The following is a 19,643-nucleotide window of genomic DNA, read 5'->3' as shown; positions in this document are numbered from 1 at the left end:
ATAATTTTTTATATATAAAAATTATTAAATAGCGATCGATCCAAAACTATGTACGAGGAAACAAGACAAAAAAAATAAAAACACTGTTAGGAGAACGATAACAAGCGTATTACAGTTGAGAAGTCAAACGAGACAAATATTTATGTATCTTTAAATATTAGGGACCAAAAGTCAAAATATCATATAGGGAGAGAATAATAGTAAGCATATTACAGTTGAGAAGTCACCATCATGCAACTCAAATTGAGAATTATGAGAAATGTCGATAAAGTGGTTGCATCGTTTTAAATTTAGAGCGGTAGCAAGCATATTACAATACACTACATTAGGAGATTTTATCATTTTTATATTTGCGAAAATCATAACTAAGTGGCACTGTAAGTCGATACCGAACTTGTCATTCTAATATAAGATGTATCACATTCTAAAAATACTGTTCAAACCGGTAAAACGAACGATTTATATATATATATATATATATATATTTTAATTTTTTTTTTTGAAACTCCACATATATATATATATATTTGGTGTACCTTACTCATCAAGTCATCATTCTTACAGTTGTGGGTAGTTTGGGATCCTTTTCCATAGGGATGTGAGACCAAACTATATATAAATACATAAACATAGGTGGTTTAATTGCAAACCATTTATAAAAGAGGAACCAAAAGAACCCTCCAGTCACCACCCTCTATATCTCCTCTTCCTTATTCTTTGTGAAAACAAGGACTTTGGGATGTATCCTTTTCCATGGGGACATGAGACCAAACTATAAATACACAAACATAGAGGTTGCAAATTAACCATCTATAAAGAGGAATCAAAAGAACCCACCACCCTCTCTCTCTCTCTCTCTCTCTCTCTCTATATATATATATATACATCTCCTCTTCCTAGTTTGTGACAAAGCCAAAATGACTAGTGCTCCTTTCTCTTCTTGGCCTTGGGAAAATCTTGGTGTTTACAAGGTATCATATATATATGTAACCAGCTCTCTTTGCTTCTTCTTTTTCCTCTTCTTAATTTTCCATTCTCTATTTTTACTATAACAGGCTCTTTCTCTCTCTATCTCTCTCTTTCCTATCCTTTTGTAGTATGTACTCTATGGGCCACTTATAGCTAAGGCATTTACCTCAAAAGCATGGGAGTTTGGTAATCCAAATAAATGGTGCCTCCACATCCTAATCCTCTTTGCACTAAGAGGCGCTGTCCATCAACTTTGGTACACCTTTAGCAACATGCTCTTCCTCACCCGCCGCCGCCGCATTTTCACCGACAGCGTCGATTTCGATCAAATCGACAAAGAATGGGATTGGTATGCAGTATATATATATACATGAACTTGTTTTCTTTTTTTTTTTTCAGTTGAAAATTTTTATAGATCAATTTCATCTTCTTTCTCTTTTCATAGGGACAACTTTTTAATACTGCAATGCTTGATAGGAGCCATGAGTCTCTACACCTTCCCAGCACTCAGAGATCTCCCTCAGTGGGATGTGTGGGGGATTTTATTAGCATTTTTTCTCCATGTCACAATCTCAGAGCCTTTGTTCTACTTTGTGCATAGGGCCTTTCATAGAGGCCACCTCTTCTCTCTCTACCATTCCCTCCACCACTCCTCTAAAGTCCCCCAGTCCTTCACAGGTAAGAGAGCACAAAAATTCATTTATGAAAAGACTTATTTTTTTGTATTCATATTTCATATACTTTGATTGATGTTTTTGGGTGTTCTTTTTTTTTTTTTTTTGTTTTCCTTTTTTTTTCTTTTGTGTGTGTGTTTGTTGAAGCTGGATTTGCCACACCATTGGAGCACCTCATCCTAAGTGTGGTCATGGGAGTTCCCCTCCTTGTGCCGTGCCTTGTGGGAAATGGCTCTCTTGGTTTGATCTATGGCTATGTGTTGCTCTTTGATTTCCTTAGGTGCATGGGGCACAGTAATGTGGAGGTGTTTCCCCACAAGCTTTTTGAGGCTCTTCCTCTCCTCAAGTACTTCATCTACACCCCAACGTAAGTGATTATGATTTCGAGATCGATCAGATTCATCGACCGATGAATCTGGCCAAATTCAGTTGATGAATTAATATATCTGTCAATATCAAAATTTATTCGACTAGTTATTATTTAACAATGCTATTCTTACCAACATGCTGGTACAAATGATATTAATTGTACATATTTGTACAATTTATGAGAACAACAGTTTACTTTATGGGTCGAATGGATGATATATAATATAGAACAGGTTAGAAAAAAAAAAAAGAAATAAATGCCAAAGTTGTAAAACAATATAAATGGCCCAAGCAATTTTTTTTTCCTTTTTACTAACCAATAATTACCAAGTACAATGATCATAACCAATAATTTAGTTTACCAATATTAAATTACAAAGTGTTAAATCAATTAACCCTCCATTAATGGGTTGCTCATTAATTTTTGAAACTTTATGGCAAAAATCTAGGTAGGTTTACTTCTTTCTGGGAAGCTCACAAGTCATGCTTTTCTTGGGGTTTTCATCTCTTTCATTATTCCTCTTCTAAATGTAATGAAGTTTACACCACATTAAATGAAATTTGGTAGGCTTTTTGTTGTCACCTTGTCTTTTCTAAGAGCCCCATTAAATTTCAATGCTGTAATGTGTACAAAATGGGTCCACTAGATAAATACTCCTATCATGCTATGGGTAGTCCTTATATATATATATAACTAGGCTGCAATACTATTAATAGCACCAATGACTTTGTGCTATTAAGTTTTCTGTCCTTGGATTAAATGATGTGTGGTTAAGATGATATGAGCCTCCTAGAATTGAATGAGTGGTTGGTTAAATAGTATAATCTAACGGGTAAAATTAATCAAAGGATTAAATCTAGTGGAGGAAAACTCGATAGCACCAAATATTTGGTGCTATCGATAGTACCTCAACCGGACTATATATATATATATATATATATATATATATATAAAGTAATAATATTTGTAAATACATGTTTTATTTTTTATTTTTCCCCACAACAAGTATTAGTGGAATGGCCCACTTGGGCTGTGAGATCATCAAAATCAACTTTAGAATATGCCATCAACTTCACCATAATGTCAAATTAGATAATTTTATCTGGTGGAAAAGTAAAAAAATATAAATGTTTTTTTAACATCTTTTTATCTTGANTATATATATATTGAGAGAGAAGGTAGCATGCTACCGCTTCATTCAATAAGGATATGAACTGGATTACAAACTAGGGCAGTTAGGCCTCGAATCGAAAAAAAAAAAACTAGAGAACGAGCGCCGACATGTCACGAAGTGAGCGAGATTCAAAAGCCAGGAAGGTCGCCGGGCGTCTATGTTCCAACAAGACTATCCACCACGTAGCGGCGATAGATGCTAGTTTCCTAATTCCAATTGTACTTCTTTTTCGCCTACTTTCGTCCCAAAGTGAACACACTGACGTACAAGTTATATACATTCAACTATCTAAGTTATTATTATTATTTTTTTAACCCCAAGGGAAATATTTGAGGGAGTTTAAGCAATCAATTATGCATACCAATTGCTTTTTTCCTTCAATTTTTTAGTATTATATATCGCAATTTTTTTTTGTTTTTCTTATTCATTATATCAAAACTAAGACTAAAAACTGAAATATAGTTAACTGAGCTGNATATTATTGTCTCCCTTGTAATAGATAGTACAAAATAATTAATAGATTTTCACCCAGCTCAGTTAACTATATTTCAATTTTTTAGTATTATATATCGCAATTTTTTTTTGTTTTTCTTATTCATTATATCAAAACTAAGACTAAAAACTGAAATATAGTTAACTGAGCTGGGTGAAAATCTATTAATTATTTTGTACTATCTATTACAAGGGAGACAATAATATTTGCATCCTTTTCCATTATCTATATATGAATCTTTCCTTATGATTTATATTACCATTAGAATTAAAGAAGAGAAAATAATGTGACTACTTCTCCATGCAGGTATCACAGTGTTCATCACATGGAAAAGAACTCAAATTTTTGTTTATTTATGCCTTTGTTTGATCTTTTGGGAGGGACACTTGATAACAAGACATGGAAGCTACACAAGGAGATAAGCTTAGGTATGTGTCACATAAAATCCAAAGAAGTATGTCCCCAAATGTTTGAGATTAATTTTCTTATCTTAAATTGCACTTTAAGTTTGTTTTCTTTCATGCCTTATCCTTGAAAAGAAATATGTAAAAATTGATGAAACTCATAGTAATCCCCTCTTCAATGTTTAAGTTTTAACCTATGTAATTAAACAGCGTAAGTTATACGAAAATTTTCACATTACAAACACTATAAACTCGAAGAGCTAGCCAACTAAACTTTAGCGCAATTTAAGATCACCATTTGATTTTTCAAAATGTTAAGGTTGCCTGAACAGTACGATGATTTAATGATAAAACCGCTTTTAGTGCAACAAATTAAGACAGATTGTTTAAGTTGGTTTTACATCGTATTCAAAGTGCACAGGTGGATCATAACCTTAAATTCGTACGTGACAGTTCACGTGGTTTTGAGGCTTTTTCAATTCAATTAATACTACAAATGTGTAGTAATGATGAGACAATGCGCGATTATTGTTTGGCAATATGAACCATTAATTGTACTAAAAAAACAAGTGAGGTAATTGAAATGTTGACTTATTATAGTAAAACTTTCTTATACCAAACCTAAACCTAATTGGAACCCACCTTTTGAATGTAGCCAAAATTCATGTAGTGTTGGACCCTAAAATCATTAAATTAACAGTTGTATGTAATTAGCCCCACATGATATTCAATTGTAAGTTTCATGAGTCCACTATACAATCAAACTATTTGATTAATTCGTTAAAGTATAGAGAGTTGATCTATGTTCTATAGGCTATATATGCTACAACAACTCCTTTAGTAATGCTTTCCTTTTTGAACTAAGAGAATATTCAAAGAGAAACAGTAATTTCGCGGTACATAACCTGATCAGCGAATCATAAAGTTATTTTAGTGATAGATGTAGTCTCACGCTGAGAACTGTTCTCACTCTTTTTCCGATTAAGTTACCCTCTTACCCCTTGGCCACGTGAGAGACTAAAATTAATAGACTCAATTATTATGTGGTAAATTGGTTAGATGAGTCCAAAATTAGCATAATTGATTGGTTCCTTGCTTGTAAGGCAAAACTTGGATGCATTAAATTCAATCCTGTACTCTTTATACAACACTCTTACCCAAGGTCACATGACAATGTAAATTACCATGAAGAATCTACCACAAATTTGAACAAATTTGTCCTTTGATTTACGTACGAGCCCTTTCGTATCAAATTGATTTTTTGGGTAACATGGTATACGTCAGAGCTGGTCTCATTGGTCCAATGATCTCCTTACTTATTATTCAGAACAAATTTTGTTAATTTGAACTTTTAATCAAGGATTAAGTTCATAACTAACCCCTTCTTTAGTTGTGCGCAGAGGTTTTTACTTCACTAGTTTCCACAGTTGTTCATGTATGGAGAATGGTCACTGAAGAAAGATCTAAATTCCTTGCAGGGAGAAATGATCAGGTGCCCGACTTCGTCTTCCTCGCTCACGTTCTCGATCTGGTATCCGCCATGCACGTGCAGTTCATATTCCGATGGCATAGCTCGATGCCGTTCGCGGTGAAGCCCTTGTTGCTGGTGTTTTGGCCTGTTGCAATTGTGATCATGCTCTGCATGTGGGCTTGGTCCAAAACTTTCTTGGTCTCCATGTATAGATTGCGCGGTCGATTGCACCAGATTTGGGCCGTCCCGCGGTTCGGGTTCCAGGTTAGGGTTTTGATTCGAGCTCTAGAACAATTTTAGATTTTTTTTAAAAAAAAATAACTTTAGATTAATACATTTAGATTTTACTTTAAAATTAATGGCTCTAATCTAATAACTCTTTACCCACGAAAACTATTATAACTAACAAGTATGTAGTAGCTACAAGAGCTACCAATTCAATAAAATTCTCAATTTAACTAACCATTATATGCAAACTATAAATTAAAAATAAAAATAAAAATGTTGAGGAAACTCTTTCAAAATGGCCCATAGTTAAGGGTGCATCACTACATGCACTTTATCTTCTTTTCTTCTTTTCTTTTTTTTATAAATACTGTATCTTTCTACTTACTATATACATGTGCTCTTTTTAATTTTATTTTATTTATTTATTTTGCAGTATTTTTTACCATTTGCTAAAGATGGAATTAATCACCACATTGAACTTGCAATCCTGAGGGCAGATAAGATGGGTGTTAAGGTTCTGAGTCTTGCTGCATTGAATAAGGTAATTAGTTGAATCTACTTCAATTATTAATTCTATGCTCTTTTTTTTTTTTTTTTTGACTTGGAGAGTACAAGAACCACAATAGAAATTAAATAAATGGCTAGAAAGAGTAAAGTTGTTATGCACTAATTCTATGTATAGGAGAGAGAGAGAGAGAGAGAGATTCATAAGAACAATTATTGCAAGGAATAATAACTAGTTTTTTTAAACAGGAAAGGATATGCACATGAACAGTTTTACAAAAATTTTTGTAAATACATCCAGGAATTATCTGAACTACAGACCATTTTGAATCGATCACCAATCTTTTATCTAATCTTTTAATCTATTTGATTTAAGTTAGTCAAGAATACTTTGATTTCAAAATTTAAGTGTATCGTCTGTCTTTATAAATTTTCTTAGTATACATACTTCATGCAATTATTGTAACTATAAATATATTAAAATAAAAAAATAGCTTAAATTTTAGAGTCAAAATAATATTAACTAATTCAGATCAAACAAATTAAAAAAAATTATAATTTTAAAAGATCGAATAGTCAAATTAAAATGATCAATACTTGAGATAAATTACTTTCATGTTTACCTAAATTATATTTACTCTTTCTTAGCTGGCATGGGCAATGTAAATCCTATGACATGATGTGGTACTTGTGTCACACTCACTTAACAAGTAACTAAGCTTTTCATTCATGACATTTCCTTTCTTGTACTATGATATTTAATTAATTACTAAAGTGATTGAGACAACTCACACCCTTCTTTATGCATTCACATGTTGATCACTTCAATTACCATTGTTTTTTTTTTAAGAGAGTAATGTCACATTTATATCTATAAATAGAATATAAATTTTTACTTTATATTTATTTATTGATTAATATTTTTTTATTAATTTTACCAATTTTATTAAAAGTAAAACTTCAAATACCATTTGTGATTTCACATTTTCTTATTTAGCATCATGTGATTTAAAATGTATTAATTTAGTATCTTGTGGTTTCATTTTTCACTTTTCGTCAGATTTCTTTTTTCGTTAAATCAGTAACAAAATTAAAACTAAAAGATATTAAAGTGAATATTTGATAAATCTAGATGTGGTATTTGAAATTTTTTGTATATAATTTAATGAAATGTTAACAGAAGAGCTGACGAAAAGAGAAAAATGAAACCAGAGGATACTAAATTGATACACTTTAAATCATAGAATACTAAAGTGAGAAAGTGCGAAACCGCAGAGGTGATATTTAAAATTTACCCTTTTATTAATGTTAACAGGAATTTTCAAACTTTTAGACACATGAGTGGAAGATTTACACTGTACTAGTAGAAAATACAAATAGTATTTTTTTTTTAGGCACAGTAAATACTAAAATATTACAAATTTTAGTCTCTATCTGGGGACCAAATTAAAAAAAAAAAAAGAAAAATCTTGCAAAAATTGTCGAGCCAGGGAATCAACTATGGACCATAAACTTTTGTTATAATTTACTTTATAAATTTATTTATTTATTTGTTTTTAGAATGAAGCGCTCAACGGCGGTGGAATGCTTTTCACGAGCAAGCACCAAGATCTGCGAGTTCGAGTTGTTCATGGAAACACATTAACTGCAGCTGTGATCTTAAACGAGATCCCAAAAGATGTGCAAGAGGTTTTTCTCACAGGAGCAACATCCAAGCTTGGTAGAGCCATTGCATTGCACCTATGCCGCAAGAAAATCCGCGTCTTGGTATTTTAATCCTACAATTCTACCATCGTAAATTCTTCGTCATCCGATCTTAATTACTCTGCACTGTTTTAAGATTCACGTTCCAAGAGAGATCTAACGGTAAAAAATGTTGTGTCTGAAAAGAACGATCTGATTTCGTATGATGTAAATAGAACTGCCCAGCCATAATCTTAAAAAAGAAAAAAAAAAGAGAATTTTTTTCGTAAAACTATATAAACATCGTTCTCTATCATTTAAGCTTTTAGAATACAACAGTTGTTTCATATGGTATCAGAGCAGAAGGTCCTAAGTTCAAGTTATGCCAGACTTCTAGCATTATTAATTTTTATCTTTGATTGCACTTTTTTTATAGTGATTAAGTGATGTATTTTTGTGACAGATGCTAACTCTATCAACTGAGAGGTTCCAGAAGATTCAAAAGGAAGCTCCACCTCAGTTCCAGCAATACCTTGTTCAGGTCACCAAAATCCAAGCTGCAAAAAATTGCAAGGTATAGTTTTATCAAGCAAAATTAGTTTATGTTACAATTTTTTAGATTAAGATATCGACGGAGTAAAAAAAAAAGAATTTCAAATTAAAAGAAAGTGTAGAACGCAGCGGAAGTATTGGTTCATACCTTTTGCGGAAGCGATTCGCGCAACAACGCGATGAGCCCGGATCGTTTAGATTGATTCACGTGTCCTCGGATCGTTCTTGAAAATCTTCTCACGCTCCACGAACTCGCGGTGGATCGAACTACAAACGAGTGCGATCGCAAATCCACCGTGCAAGTCCCTCTAGAATAATAGGTCAATGGAGGATGTGGTTCTCTCTATTATTTTCTTATTCTCTCTATTTTTCCGGTTCTTTCCGTATATATTCCGTTTTGTGGGATCGCCCGCATATTTATAAGGAATTCCAAAATCCTAATGGCGTTAGAGATAAGGCCAAATCGGTTATTAATTGTTATCCTAATATGACTAGGATTTATCTCTAACTAACTTTCCAATTTGAAAGCGAGATTAATTCTAATCCAATTAGATAACATAACATCCGTCGGATCGAACCCGCTTATGGGCGTACCCGATTCGATTTAACCAAATGCCAACAGAAAGAAAGCGGAAAATTGCTTCCCTCAAATGTGGTGTAGAGAAAATAAATTGACGACACTTTAAGACTAACTAAGAGGACTTATAATTGACTCTGATACTAAAAAGAGCGTGCGGGCATTTGCTTTTGCAGACTTGGATAGCGGGCAAATGGCTGTCGCCGCGCGAGCAGCTGTGGGCCCCGCCGGGCACGCACTTCCACCAGTTTGTCATCCCGCCGATCATCGGATTCCGGAAGGACTGCACCTACGGCAGGCTGGCCGCGATGCGACTGCCCAAAGATGTGCAAGGGCTCGGAATGTGTGAGGTATCGATCACGAATTCATAAAAAGATATGCGCAATTTACAAAATTTCACTTTTAGTCATGTTTTACTAGTGGTTGTCGCACGCTTAGCATAGAACTAATTATCTCAATTAATTTTTAGAATACAACAAAAGAAACAGAAGTATGAATGTCGATGAATACGAATGCCGAAGTTTTATCCGAACCGGAATCCGAACGGAGTGAATTTTTCCGGTACTAAATAGATATAGTTTCGGATATGGATATCAAAATAAAAATCCGACGGATTTAGATTTTGATATCGATTTTGATTGTACCCGAATCCGAACTTGAAATTATTTTACATTATATAAACATATAAATGTTTGATGTTGTATTTTAATTTGTATTTTAAAGATTTAGATTTAATGTAATATATTTTGAAATATTCTAAAGAGAAAAATAATTATTTTGGGTTCGAGGGATCGGGCTCCCGTTCAAGTTTCAGATTTTTGGTCGGATTCGGATTTGGATATGAATTTTTAAAATTCGTCGAATTCGAATTCGGATTCAGATTTCAAATTTGGTGATCGGATTCGAGTTCGAGTTTTTAAAAGTCCGTCCCAAATCTGATCCGTTAACATTTTTAAACGCGAAGTTCAAGTTAATGATTAGTTTTTTATCTTCATATATATTATACTACATCAAGCTTCATACCTTTTTTTTTTTTCAATTATTGGGCTTTTAAAAAAGTAAAAATTTCTAATGATGCGCTCTTTTTTTATTTTTATTTATTTATTTATTTTTAATGGGTGTGGGTGTGGGTCCCACTCGGACACGGTGCAGTACACGTTGGAGCGAGGGGTGGTGCACGCGTGCCACGCTGGAGGGGTGGTGCACCTGCTGGAAGGGTGGACCCACCACGAGGTGGGGCCCATCGACGTGGACCGGATCGACGTGGTTTGGCGCGCCGCGCTCAAGCACGGGCTCGCACCTCAGCTCCACTATTAGCTTCTTAATTAATCAATCCCCAATCAAATTAATCAATTAATTAATTCAACACCCCCCCCCCCACAACCATTAGCTTTGGAATTTGATTAATTTGGACCCAACCCACATTACTTAATTATCCCCCACCCACCCCCCAATTTCATAGAGCCAATTCTCTGCAACCCCGAATGTCGAAATTTTCTGCATTAATTCCTGACATGTGAAGGTAATCCGGCCGCCGTCTTCTGGATTTCAATTCGACGCGCTTTACAATTCGATGCGAAATTGTAAGAGTACGGTTGTTAGATTGCTGATGCACGAGTCCAGCTAGGGTGTAGAAAATTTCTGTATATCGAGTTGTGTCGAATTTGGCTCTCTACATGTATGGTTATTGCTTCGAATATTGGATGGTTTATTTGGGCTTTCGCAATTCAAAATCTCTTGTTCTATGAAAATCATACATATACTTTTATATTTGATCTCTTTTGCTTCATTTAATTAGATGGTGGTGGATGTTTCTATCATGTGTATGTTGGTGGAGAACAGGGTATGATGAATGAATTGATAATGATGATCTCCAACTTTTATATATATATATATATATATATAGTAGGCTACTATACTATCGGTAGCACGGAGTGCTCCGTGCTACCAAGTTATTTTCGATGATGCGCCTTTCAAATCGATGATCGGCTCCGTTAGACTTGATCTACACTATTTAAAGTATTTAGAAACTAAATTTCATAATTTTTCGATATCATTTACCTATCAAACAAGTAGTCTAAAATTGAACAGTTGAAAATAAAAATCTCATAAAAAATGATGATAAAAGATTTAAATTCAAGATCAGATATACTGATCTTACTCTAAATAGTGAAAATAATTTTCTATAAAATTTTTATCGCATTTGGATTGTTTTACACTGTCAAACTCACAAACACACCACATCGGTCATTAAAATTGTCAATTTTGAGATCTTTTGATCACTAGTCAAATGATGTCGAAAAAATCTGAAATTTAATTTCCAAATACTTTCAATAGTGTAGATCAAGTCTAACGGAGCCGATCGTCGATTTGGAAGCCGTATCATCGCAAACAACTTGATAGCACGGAGCACTCCGTGCTACTGATAGCATAGTAGCTGGACTATATATATATATAGAGTTGGACTGGGCTACTATTAATAGCAAAATTTCATTGTTGCTACCAGTTTTTTAGCCTTTGGATCAACTTTTTCATTATTTCTAACCATTGGATTAAATACTATAACCCAGTAGGGACCACTCAACCCTAGGGGGACCACTCAACTCTAACCGACTAATATCATTCTGACCCTACAATTTTTCATCCAAGGGTTAAAAATTTGGTAGCAAAAAGAGCGTATTACTATTAATAGTATTCCAGTCTAATTCTATATATATATATATATATATATATATATATATGTATATATATATAGCTTGTGCTTCTCTAATTAGAAGAAGAGATTAGAGAGATGAACTTGCTATATATATTTACTTCCACCTACATTTTATTCCATTGACGTAAACCTTAATTTTCCCCACGTATTTCTACTTTATTATTCTGTGATTTAAAAAATTATATTTAACTATGTATTCTATCGTTTTATTTTTATTTTATCGTAAGATCCTGCAATTAAATAAGATTGTAAAATGATATATACATATTTTTTGAACTATAAGATGTACAATATGATATTTTTTATCTTATAATCTGCACTTTGCCATCTTATTGTTTGCAACAAAAATAAAATAAAATTAAAAGTTTACCCTTTAATTAATTTTTGAGAAACATGTGCCCTACACCCGTCACAAAGAATCTCCTCCTCTTCTGAGACTCAAACTCAAAATCACACTAACCTCGTTGTTTTACTATTAAAAAAAAAAAAAGTACATGCACATATATAACACTATAACTAATGGAGCAATGGTCCCTTTTTTTTTTTGAAAATTTAATGCATGTGCACTATGTAGGCATGGAATATTATTGTGGAAATTGTAGGAGGGAGCAAAATTAAGAGAGCTAGAGATAGAAAGGAAGAGAATCTTATTACATTATTAGTGATGAGATAATTTCATTTAATTTATTTCATAAAATTTGGCAAATGGGTGATGTTATTATTATACACATTCATCAAATCCAATCAAACTTTGGTCAAATTTAATAATTTTTTGTATATAACTAGTAAAACAAACTCTATTAACAACACCATATATATATATATATATATATATATGCAATCAACTACACAAAAATGTAGAACTTTTTACTCTTTTTTCTCTCTCTCTATATATATAGGGACTACTATCATCCTAACCACACATTTTTTTATTTAACGATCGAAAACTCGATAGTACCAAGTGTTTGGAATTATCGATATATATATATATTAATATATATATATATATATATATATATATATATAATTACTTTGAGAGACTTCTAAGAAATATCAGTTGCAGCTCTAGAAAGCAAATGTACTCGGCAGTTCGTCGAAGCAAGGCCTCCGCGCCGACGTGCCGACACTCGGGAACGACGATCTTCTTGAGCTTTCTAAGCTTCCTTAGCACTAGCTTTCTCGACGACGATGACGAAACCATCCTTCTTGTTCTCCTCATGGGGAGCGAAAAACGCCCTCTTCTCATCGATCTCCAAAGGCCTATTTAATTAGTTAACCCTGAATATTTTTGATGAGAAGTGTATATTTTGGTGGGCATGCAAAGGATGTAATCTATGTATACATTTATATATATTGGTGCCAAATGCTAATTAACCAAGGAGTTCTGTTTGGAAAGCTTGGAAAACTACACGAATCTTGAAGGGGTTATATAGTAGTAGTGCTCAACTACTATTAATAAAGGAAACAAATAAAACAAAAAGAACATCTTATCTTATAGATAGTGAATTATACAAATATTGTTTAATTGGTTGCGCATAAATAGACCCAGAAACATACTTCAAGCTAAAAACAAGTTTTAAAAAAATCTTTTAATTTGAACTATTTTTCAGAATCTTTTTTGGTGCAAAATAATCTTTCTTTTTTCCTTTTCTTAAATTAAGCTATAGATGCATTTACAATTTACCAAACTGAAAAAATCTGTAGACAAATTTTGAAAACAAAACATTTGAATTATTTTCGAGAGGTTTATGTATTTATATAAATATATCTATCATAAATTAAGCAAAGCATATGATAGGCTTAATTGGGTGTGCATGTGTAGTAGATGTGATCAGTGGACAAGTTGCATATGTGCGTGTCCCTCCAGCTACGTGGGGTGCATTAAATTGCGCGCACGTGCATGGATTGCTTCACCCATGCATGATTACTTGAGTTTGAGTGATCGCAAAATGAACACGACCACATACAAACAAACACAGATGAGAGAGAATCGAAGAGATACATGCCTGATGTACTCTTCTACATCACATGTGATGTGTTGCTTTAGACATAATAATTGAGGTATGGGGAAGGTGAAAAGAAACATAGGGTTAATTACCAACTGTCCCTACCGTAAGTGGTAAAAAATTTAATGATCAGCATTCGAGGTTTCAAATTTGAATTCTAATTGATTCACATTTCTAGCTAAATTTATTTCTAAATAACATAAACGAAGCAGATACCATATTAGCATGCTATCTATCTCTCTCAAAAAAAAAAGCATAGGGTTAATTGCACCACGAGTTTGGTCCCTAATCCTTTTTTTTTTAAAACCTATTTATGTTATTAGATTTCTAGCTTTTATATTTTTTTTTAGTTAGATTCCATTTATGTCAACTCCAATAAAACCTTGCTTATTCATATAGTTCACGGTCATAATCTGATAGTTCTTGATCAATCTCATCATTGACATTTCTAAATTTTTGGAAGAACTTAATAGGACGTTCGACTCCGCACCAAGAATGCCAAGTGTTCCGAGAAAGGCCACGGGCATTATGTGTGACATTGAGAGCGGTAAAATTAGGCTTCGACGCAATATGCGTATATTTGAGAAGAGATTAGGGACCAAAATTTTAAAAAAAAGAAGTACAGGTTAGGGAACAATGGTGCAATTAATTCTAAAAGTGAAGTATCTGATTGCAAAAACTAAAAAAATTGGGAATCAAATGAAACTCCGGGGTGGTGCAATTAACCTCAAATCGATCATACTTTATCATATTTATCATTACATCTCATACTTCAGTTTTTAAATTGGATACAGATACAGCTCACTTTGAAACTTCCACTGATGATTTGAAATGAGAGATTTTTTTTTTTTTCTATAAAGTTGTTAGTAATTTTTCGAAAAACTCTTTTCTACGTTACGAAGCAATTACTATTAACCAGAGCAGGCACAATTTTAGAAACATCACTTACCATTTGGAGACAATCTGAAGAAAAGGCTGTTTAACTCTTCTGAGAACTAAAGCTCCTGAGATAAAACTCTGGTCATTTCATTCCAGAAAATAGAAGATCAGAGCATCTCCGGTTTATAAATAATAAATAAATAAATCAACACGGCGGATAAATAAATCAACACGGCGGCAGCGGCTGCGGCGGCGGCCTCCTCATGTTCCACATCATATACAGCATCACATTAGAAAATAGTCCAATATATACAAACCCCACAATGCGCGAATGCACTACTCGCATCGACGACAAATTTCGGCAGCAGGCATTTCGGCGAGAGACAGGTCCACGCGGCAAGCACACATAGGTCGAGAAAACCGCAAAAACAGGCGGGCGAAAGACCCAAAATACGAGGAATAGAGAAGAGTTCAGATGCCACCGGTAGTAGCTGCGATTTGGTTGACGGTGATTAGCCACGACCTCCTGCTGCTCTCTCCTTGAGAGGCCGATCGTCGCAGGCTCGATCCCGACCTTGAGCACCTTATGAGGCACGGGCTTGTGTCGGGGTCGCCCATGCAAAAAGTCGTGTTAAGCTTCACAGAAGGGAACCTCTGGCAACTGAGGGACCGGAAGGAGGACGAGCCGTCTGAATCCGAGCTCACGGCAGGGCACGTGGTGCACAGGGACAGGGAGAGGCTCGTCCTAGGCAGCTCACGTACAGGGCTCGTCATGCCAGGGAGCGCGATGAAGGACACGATCGCGTGGCGGCAGAGAGGGCACGGTATCGCGCCCGGCGGGCCCGGCACAGTGATCGAGGTGCTGTTGGTGGAGCACAGGTAGAGGGCGCATCTCGTGCAGAACTCGTGGTTGCAACCTGCGCCAGGGGAGCAGTCTTTGATCAATGCGGGTAAATAAGTCGATTGTGTCGGTTTTTAAACAGACAAAAACCCAAAGAAAACAAAGAAAGAAAAAGAACTCACAGAATGTGTGGAAAAAAGAAAACCCACAAATGAACAACACACGGTGAAGTTTCAAATTCGTCCATAAATCATGTTTACAACATCAATTCTATAGATATACCTTCTAAACAAACTCCGCAACGTGGCTATGGGTTTTCAAACTTAAATGCAACATATGTTATTAACATCAATACCATAATCGAAAATCTTTGAACTGCTAGAACGTGATCGCAATAACATAAGGGCTACTCAATTAAGCTCTCGAAGCAGCATTTTATATTCCACAAAATAACAGATAATCTAAAGAATGATCACATGAGATGCAGCATTATGATGATTTAAACGAAATATACTAAACAGTTGTATTAGAAATTACCTTCTGCAGCTACGGTGCATCTCCGTTCCAAGCAGACAGCACATGGGTCGATATATGCAGGTGAGAGATCTGTACTTTTCCATCCATACTCTCTGCAGAGACAGAAGAGACTACTCAGATAACTAAAAAATATCTACCCACTGATATAACTGAAGATAAAGGCAGCAAATTACAGCATGACGCGGAAAGCAACAGCTCAACTAAAGCATAAACTACCTAAGCTGAAGCAAAAGCAGGACAAAGGTATTCGTCTAAAACTATATTCCGTTGAATAAAGAGGCACTGCGAAAATAAGTAAAACATGCGCCATACTAACCTCGCGATGCCCATGATACTCATAAGAGGGAGAGATAGGTAGGGAGATGGAGGAGTAAGTATTCGGGCTTCTGGCTGCCTGCTTAAAATGCCCTCGAGCCAATTTCTATGCCATGATCGAGCGACCATCAATGGAGTCCAACTGCAATCATGTACAGAATTATCATATAAGGTTAAATAGTAATAACATTCCCATTTCTCACCATAATTAGAGATCTTTATACTTTGGATTCTCATGAACAAAGTCAGAGACTACAAGCCCCTCATAAAGATACAAAATAATAATGTCATTGAATATATGTATAAACGGTAAAAAATCCGCTAAATCATGTCGAAAGCGTACCCATTAGAATTTTCAGCATTCAAGTTGGCTCCTCTGGCAATGAGAATCTGCATTAAAAAGGCCTCATACTTAGATCTCCAACAAAAAGCAACCAAAGATAAACAAACGTTTTAAAAACATACTTGACAACACACGGCGTTTCCTCCACAAGCAGCATAATGAAGTGGCGTGCTCCCCGCACCTGCTATATGAGAATAGAAATTATAAACAAGTGATATTGTCAAATAAATGAAGCTTTACAGGATGCGAAAGCAATTAACATCAACAACCAAGAAGTTTATGCGTCATAACCCAACAATGTTAAATGCGGATATAATAAGGGGACGCACAGGTTATAGTTTTGCCTACTGTGCACTCTCCTCATCGGAAACTCACAGTTTCTATCCCATAATCCATTCTTATGTAAATGTGAATATGCGATCGTCTATATTAGAGCATATTTGAGTTATTCCGATAACTAAAAGCATTCTCTACCATTATATTAAGGTGCTTAAATGGTGTAAACCAACATAAGGATCCAAGGCACCAAATTGAAGATTTTAATTTATGAAGGCATTTCAGATGTTGCAGATCATATCCAAGATGCGACCTTCCTAGTTGCATTAACTAATTGAAATGCGGACCTCATTATAAATTTATAATAAAAGAGTACCGTGGAGAGGAGATTTAATGGTAGGATTGAAAATAGGTACATGATATTTGTCCTGAACTTGAAGAAATGATGCAAAATTTAACCACGCAAACTGAGCCATGCTTTATGTGCGCACACAACCTCAAGTAAATCATCATCCACGTAGAAGTGTAAAAGGCGAAGCTTCATATTTAAGAACAACAACAAATATTTGAAGCACGACTGCAGAAAACAAAAGACCATGAAGAATAAGGCGAACAAGCAAAGAACCTATCAAGTCAATTGTTGTCCCGTCCTCCACTGTGACCTCGGAGACACGAGCGCCCAGGTCCAATAGCAACTGCACAGCATCACCATGCCCATTTAGAGCCGCCATGTGGAGCGCAGTGATGCCCCCGTCGGCTTTTCTGTTGACTATCGTGTCTAAGGCGCTGACATTATACAAGACGTGGTTAGGAATTCCCATAAAAGAAAATTAAGCCAAAAGAGGAAGAAAAAAGAGAATCTCTTACTCGTCATCAAAGTCTACAATACAAACTTCTTCTGTCGATTTCTGTCTCATAATATTGCAAAAGTGAGGAATGCTAGGCACAAAATCGGCAAGAAGAAGACGGATACAGCGAGAGTGACCATTTAGGGCTGCAAAGTGAAGAGCGGTTCCGCCATTGAGATAATCCGTCCTGTGAATCTATAAACAATTGGACATTTCGTATTACGATTGTGCGCGAAAGATGTTCGATCACAAACGAGTTGGTGAGAAGTCGAATTAATTACATTGGCTCTGAAGAGCATAAGAGTCTGTACAACCTCCCAGTGACCATATTGACAAGCTTGCATTAAAGCGGTCTGCGTAAAATTTTAACCAACATCGGTTTATCGAGATTCATCGGTATCGAGTAACTAAAAAGAAACAACAATAATAATAGAGAGTCTAAATAGGAATGAATTGTAGATAAATTTCTTACCTGGCCCCTGAAATTCCTGAGATTTATATCGACACCGCACTCGAGCAACAGAGAGACGATCTAAATTGCATGAATTACATATTATTACATGAATTAAACTGAAACCACGCATTGGAACAACAAATTGGGATCACAGGTGATTACCTCGTGGTGGCCCTGCGCCGCCGAGTAATGCAGCGGCGAATTGCGAACGCCGAAGGTGGAGTACCGGGCGAGGCGGGGATTGTACTCCAAGAGGGCCTTAGCTTCTTGGAGATCACCATCCCTCGCCGCGGAGACGAGACGCTCCCCGGAGGCCGAGCACCCAAAGGAATTACCCATTATGCTCAGAAACCCCATAATCACCCAAACCCTAGAAACTGGGCGGGTGGGAGAATCAAACCCTAATCCGCAGGATTCCTCCCTCGCCCCCCCCCAAATGGAATGGGTGCCCAATTGGAACCCCTCAGCATTGATCAAAGATGCGATTTTTCCCCATCGTCTCAAAAACTGAAGAACGGGAGCCCCCAATTCCCGCAAAATCGCAACCGAATTCAACCAAAAGAACAAAGGAAAGAATAAAAAAAAAAAGCCCCTTTTTTGACGCAGGGAATCAAGAACCCTAATCGAAATCGCCCCTCAAAGGCCAAATTGAGGAGAATCCATTCCCAAATCGGCACCTTTCGCCGAGGATCGGCGCCAAGATGGGATTCTGGGGCCGAGGAGCCGCGTTTGGGCGGTGTTTACAACCAAAAAAAAAAACAGGGGAAAAAAAAAGAAAGAGAATTGAAACCAATGAATAATGATGCAATACGGAGCGAGAGACAGGGCAAATACAGCTAATAATAGGAAGCCACGTCGCCGCTTACAAAATTATAAAATTTAAAAAATAAAAAAATAAAAAAAAAGAAAAAAAAGGGAGAAGAGGAGGAGGAGATGGGGGAATTGGGGATACTTTTTATTATTAACGTTTTTTTTTTTTTTCTTAAGGGGAATATAAAGGACATGGAGAGATTTTTTAAAAAAAATACTATTGGGATATAATAATAAAAAATAATTATTGTTATATAATAATTACAGAGAGAGAGATATGAAATTTTTGGTAGAAGAATGTACTCGTTATATTAGTTAAGTGGATTTTTTTGGATTAACTTGTTACAATATGATTATAAAAAAATACTTTTATCATATTTTTTTTAAAAAAAAGAGATGTAATTGTTTTGTTATTACTGATGTGGTACAAATGAGATACAATAAACTGGCTCAAAAGGAGACTCTATAAAGTATATTTATTTGTTCGTAAATAATTTTCAAGTCGGTGATTTTCGTATA

General features: G+C 35.2%; 2 protein-coding genes across 2 annotated transcripts; one reads left to right on the top strand and one right to left on the bottom strand.

Moving 5' to 3' along the window:
* Positions 672–10,893, top strand: LOC109712182 (protein ECERIFERUM 3-like). The gene is made up of 11 exons (XM_020235607.1): positions 672–971; positions 1,098–1,318; positions 1,415–1,647; positions 1,791–2,010; positions 3,987–4,108; positions 5,563–5,819; positions 6,217–6,324; positions 7,848–8,054; positions 8,434–8,544; positions 9,276–9,449; positions 10,252–10,893. Exons 1-11 carry the CDS (start codon positions 918–920, stop codon positions 10,414–10,416), a joined length of 1,872 nt encoding a protein of 623 aa, XP_020091196.1. The 5' UTR covers positions 672–917; the 3' UTR covers positions 10,417–10,893.
* Positions 14,786–18,671, bottom strand: LOC109711920 (probable E3 ubiquitin-protein ligase XBOS32). The gene is made up of 10 exons (XM_020235291.1): positions 18,477–18,671; positions 18,333–18,392; positions 18,142–18,213; positions 17,880–18,055; positions 17,638–17,798; positions 16,859–16,917; positions 16,737–16,783; positions 16,395–16,535; positions 16,079–16,170; positions 14,786–15,617 (listed from the first exon to the last, which is right to left on the bottom strand). Exons 1-10 carry the CDS (start codon positions 18,669–18,671, stop codon positions 15,172–15,174), a joined length of 1,449 nt encoding a protein of 482 aa, XP_020090880.1. The 3' UTR covers positions 14,786–15,171.

Source organism: Ananas comosus, linkage group 6 (assembly GCF_001540865.1).
Source record: "Ananas comosus cultivar F153 linkage group 6, ASM154086v1, whole genome shotgun sequence".
Classification (NCBI taxonomy): Eukaryota; Viridiplantae; Streptophyta; class Magnoliopsida; order Poales; family Bromeliaceae; genus Ananas; species Ananas comosus.
This window is presented reverse-complemented; position numbering and strand designations above follow the sequence as displayed.

Excerpts from the sequence above, each read along its gene's own strand:
- LOC109712182 (XM_020235607.1), top strand. The coding sequence starts at position 918 with ATGACTAGTGCTCCTTTCTCTTCTTGGCCTTGGGAAAATCTTGGTGTT. Across the intron at positions 1,319-1,414 it reads ATCGACAAAGAATGGGATTG|GGACAACTTTTTAATACTGC; the intron begins GTATGCAGTATA and ends CTCTTTTCATAG. Across the intron at positions 1,648-1,790 it reads AGTCCCCCAGTCCTTCACAG|CTGGATTTGCCACACCATTG; the intron begins GTAAGAGAGCAC and ends TGTTTGTTGAAG.
- LOC109711920 (XM_020235291.1), bottom strand. The coding sequence starts at position 18,671 with ATGGGGTTTCTGAGCATAATGGGTAATTCCTTTGGGTGCTCGGCCTCC. Across the intron at positions 18,214-18,332 it reads TCAGGAATTTCAGGGGCCAG|ACCGCTTTAATGCAAGCTTG; the intron begins GTAAGAAATTTA and ends AATTTTACGCAG. Across the intron at positions 16,171-16,394 it reads AGTATCATGGGCATCGCGAG|AGAGTATGGATGGAAAAGTA; the intron begins GTTAGTATGGCG and ends CTGTCTCTGCAG.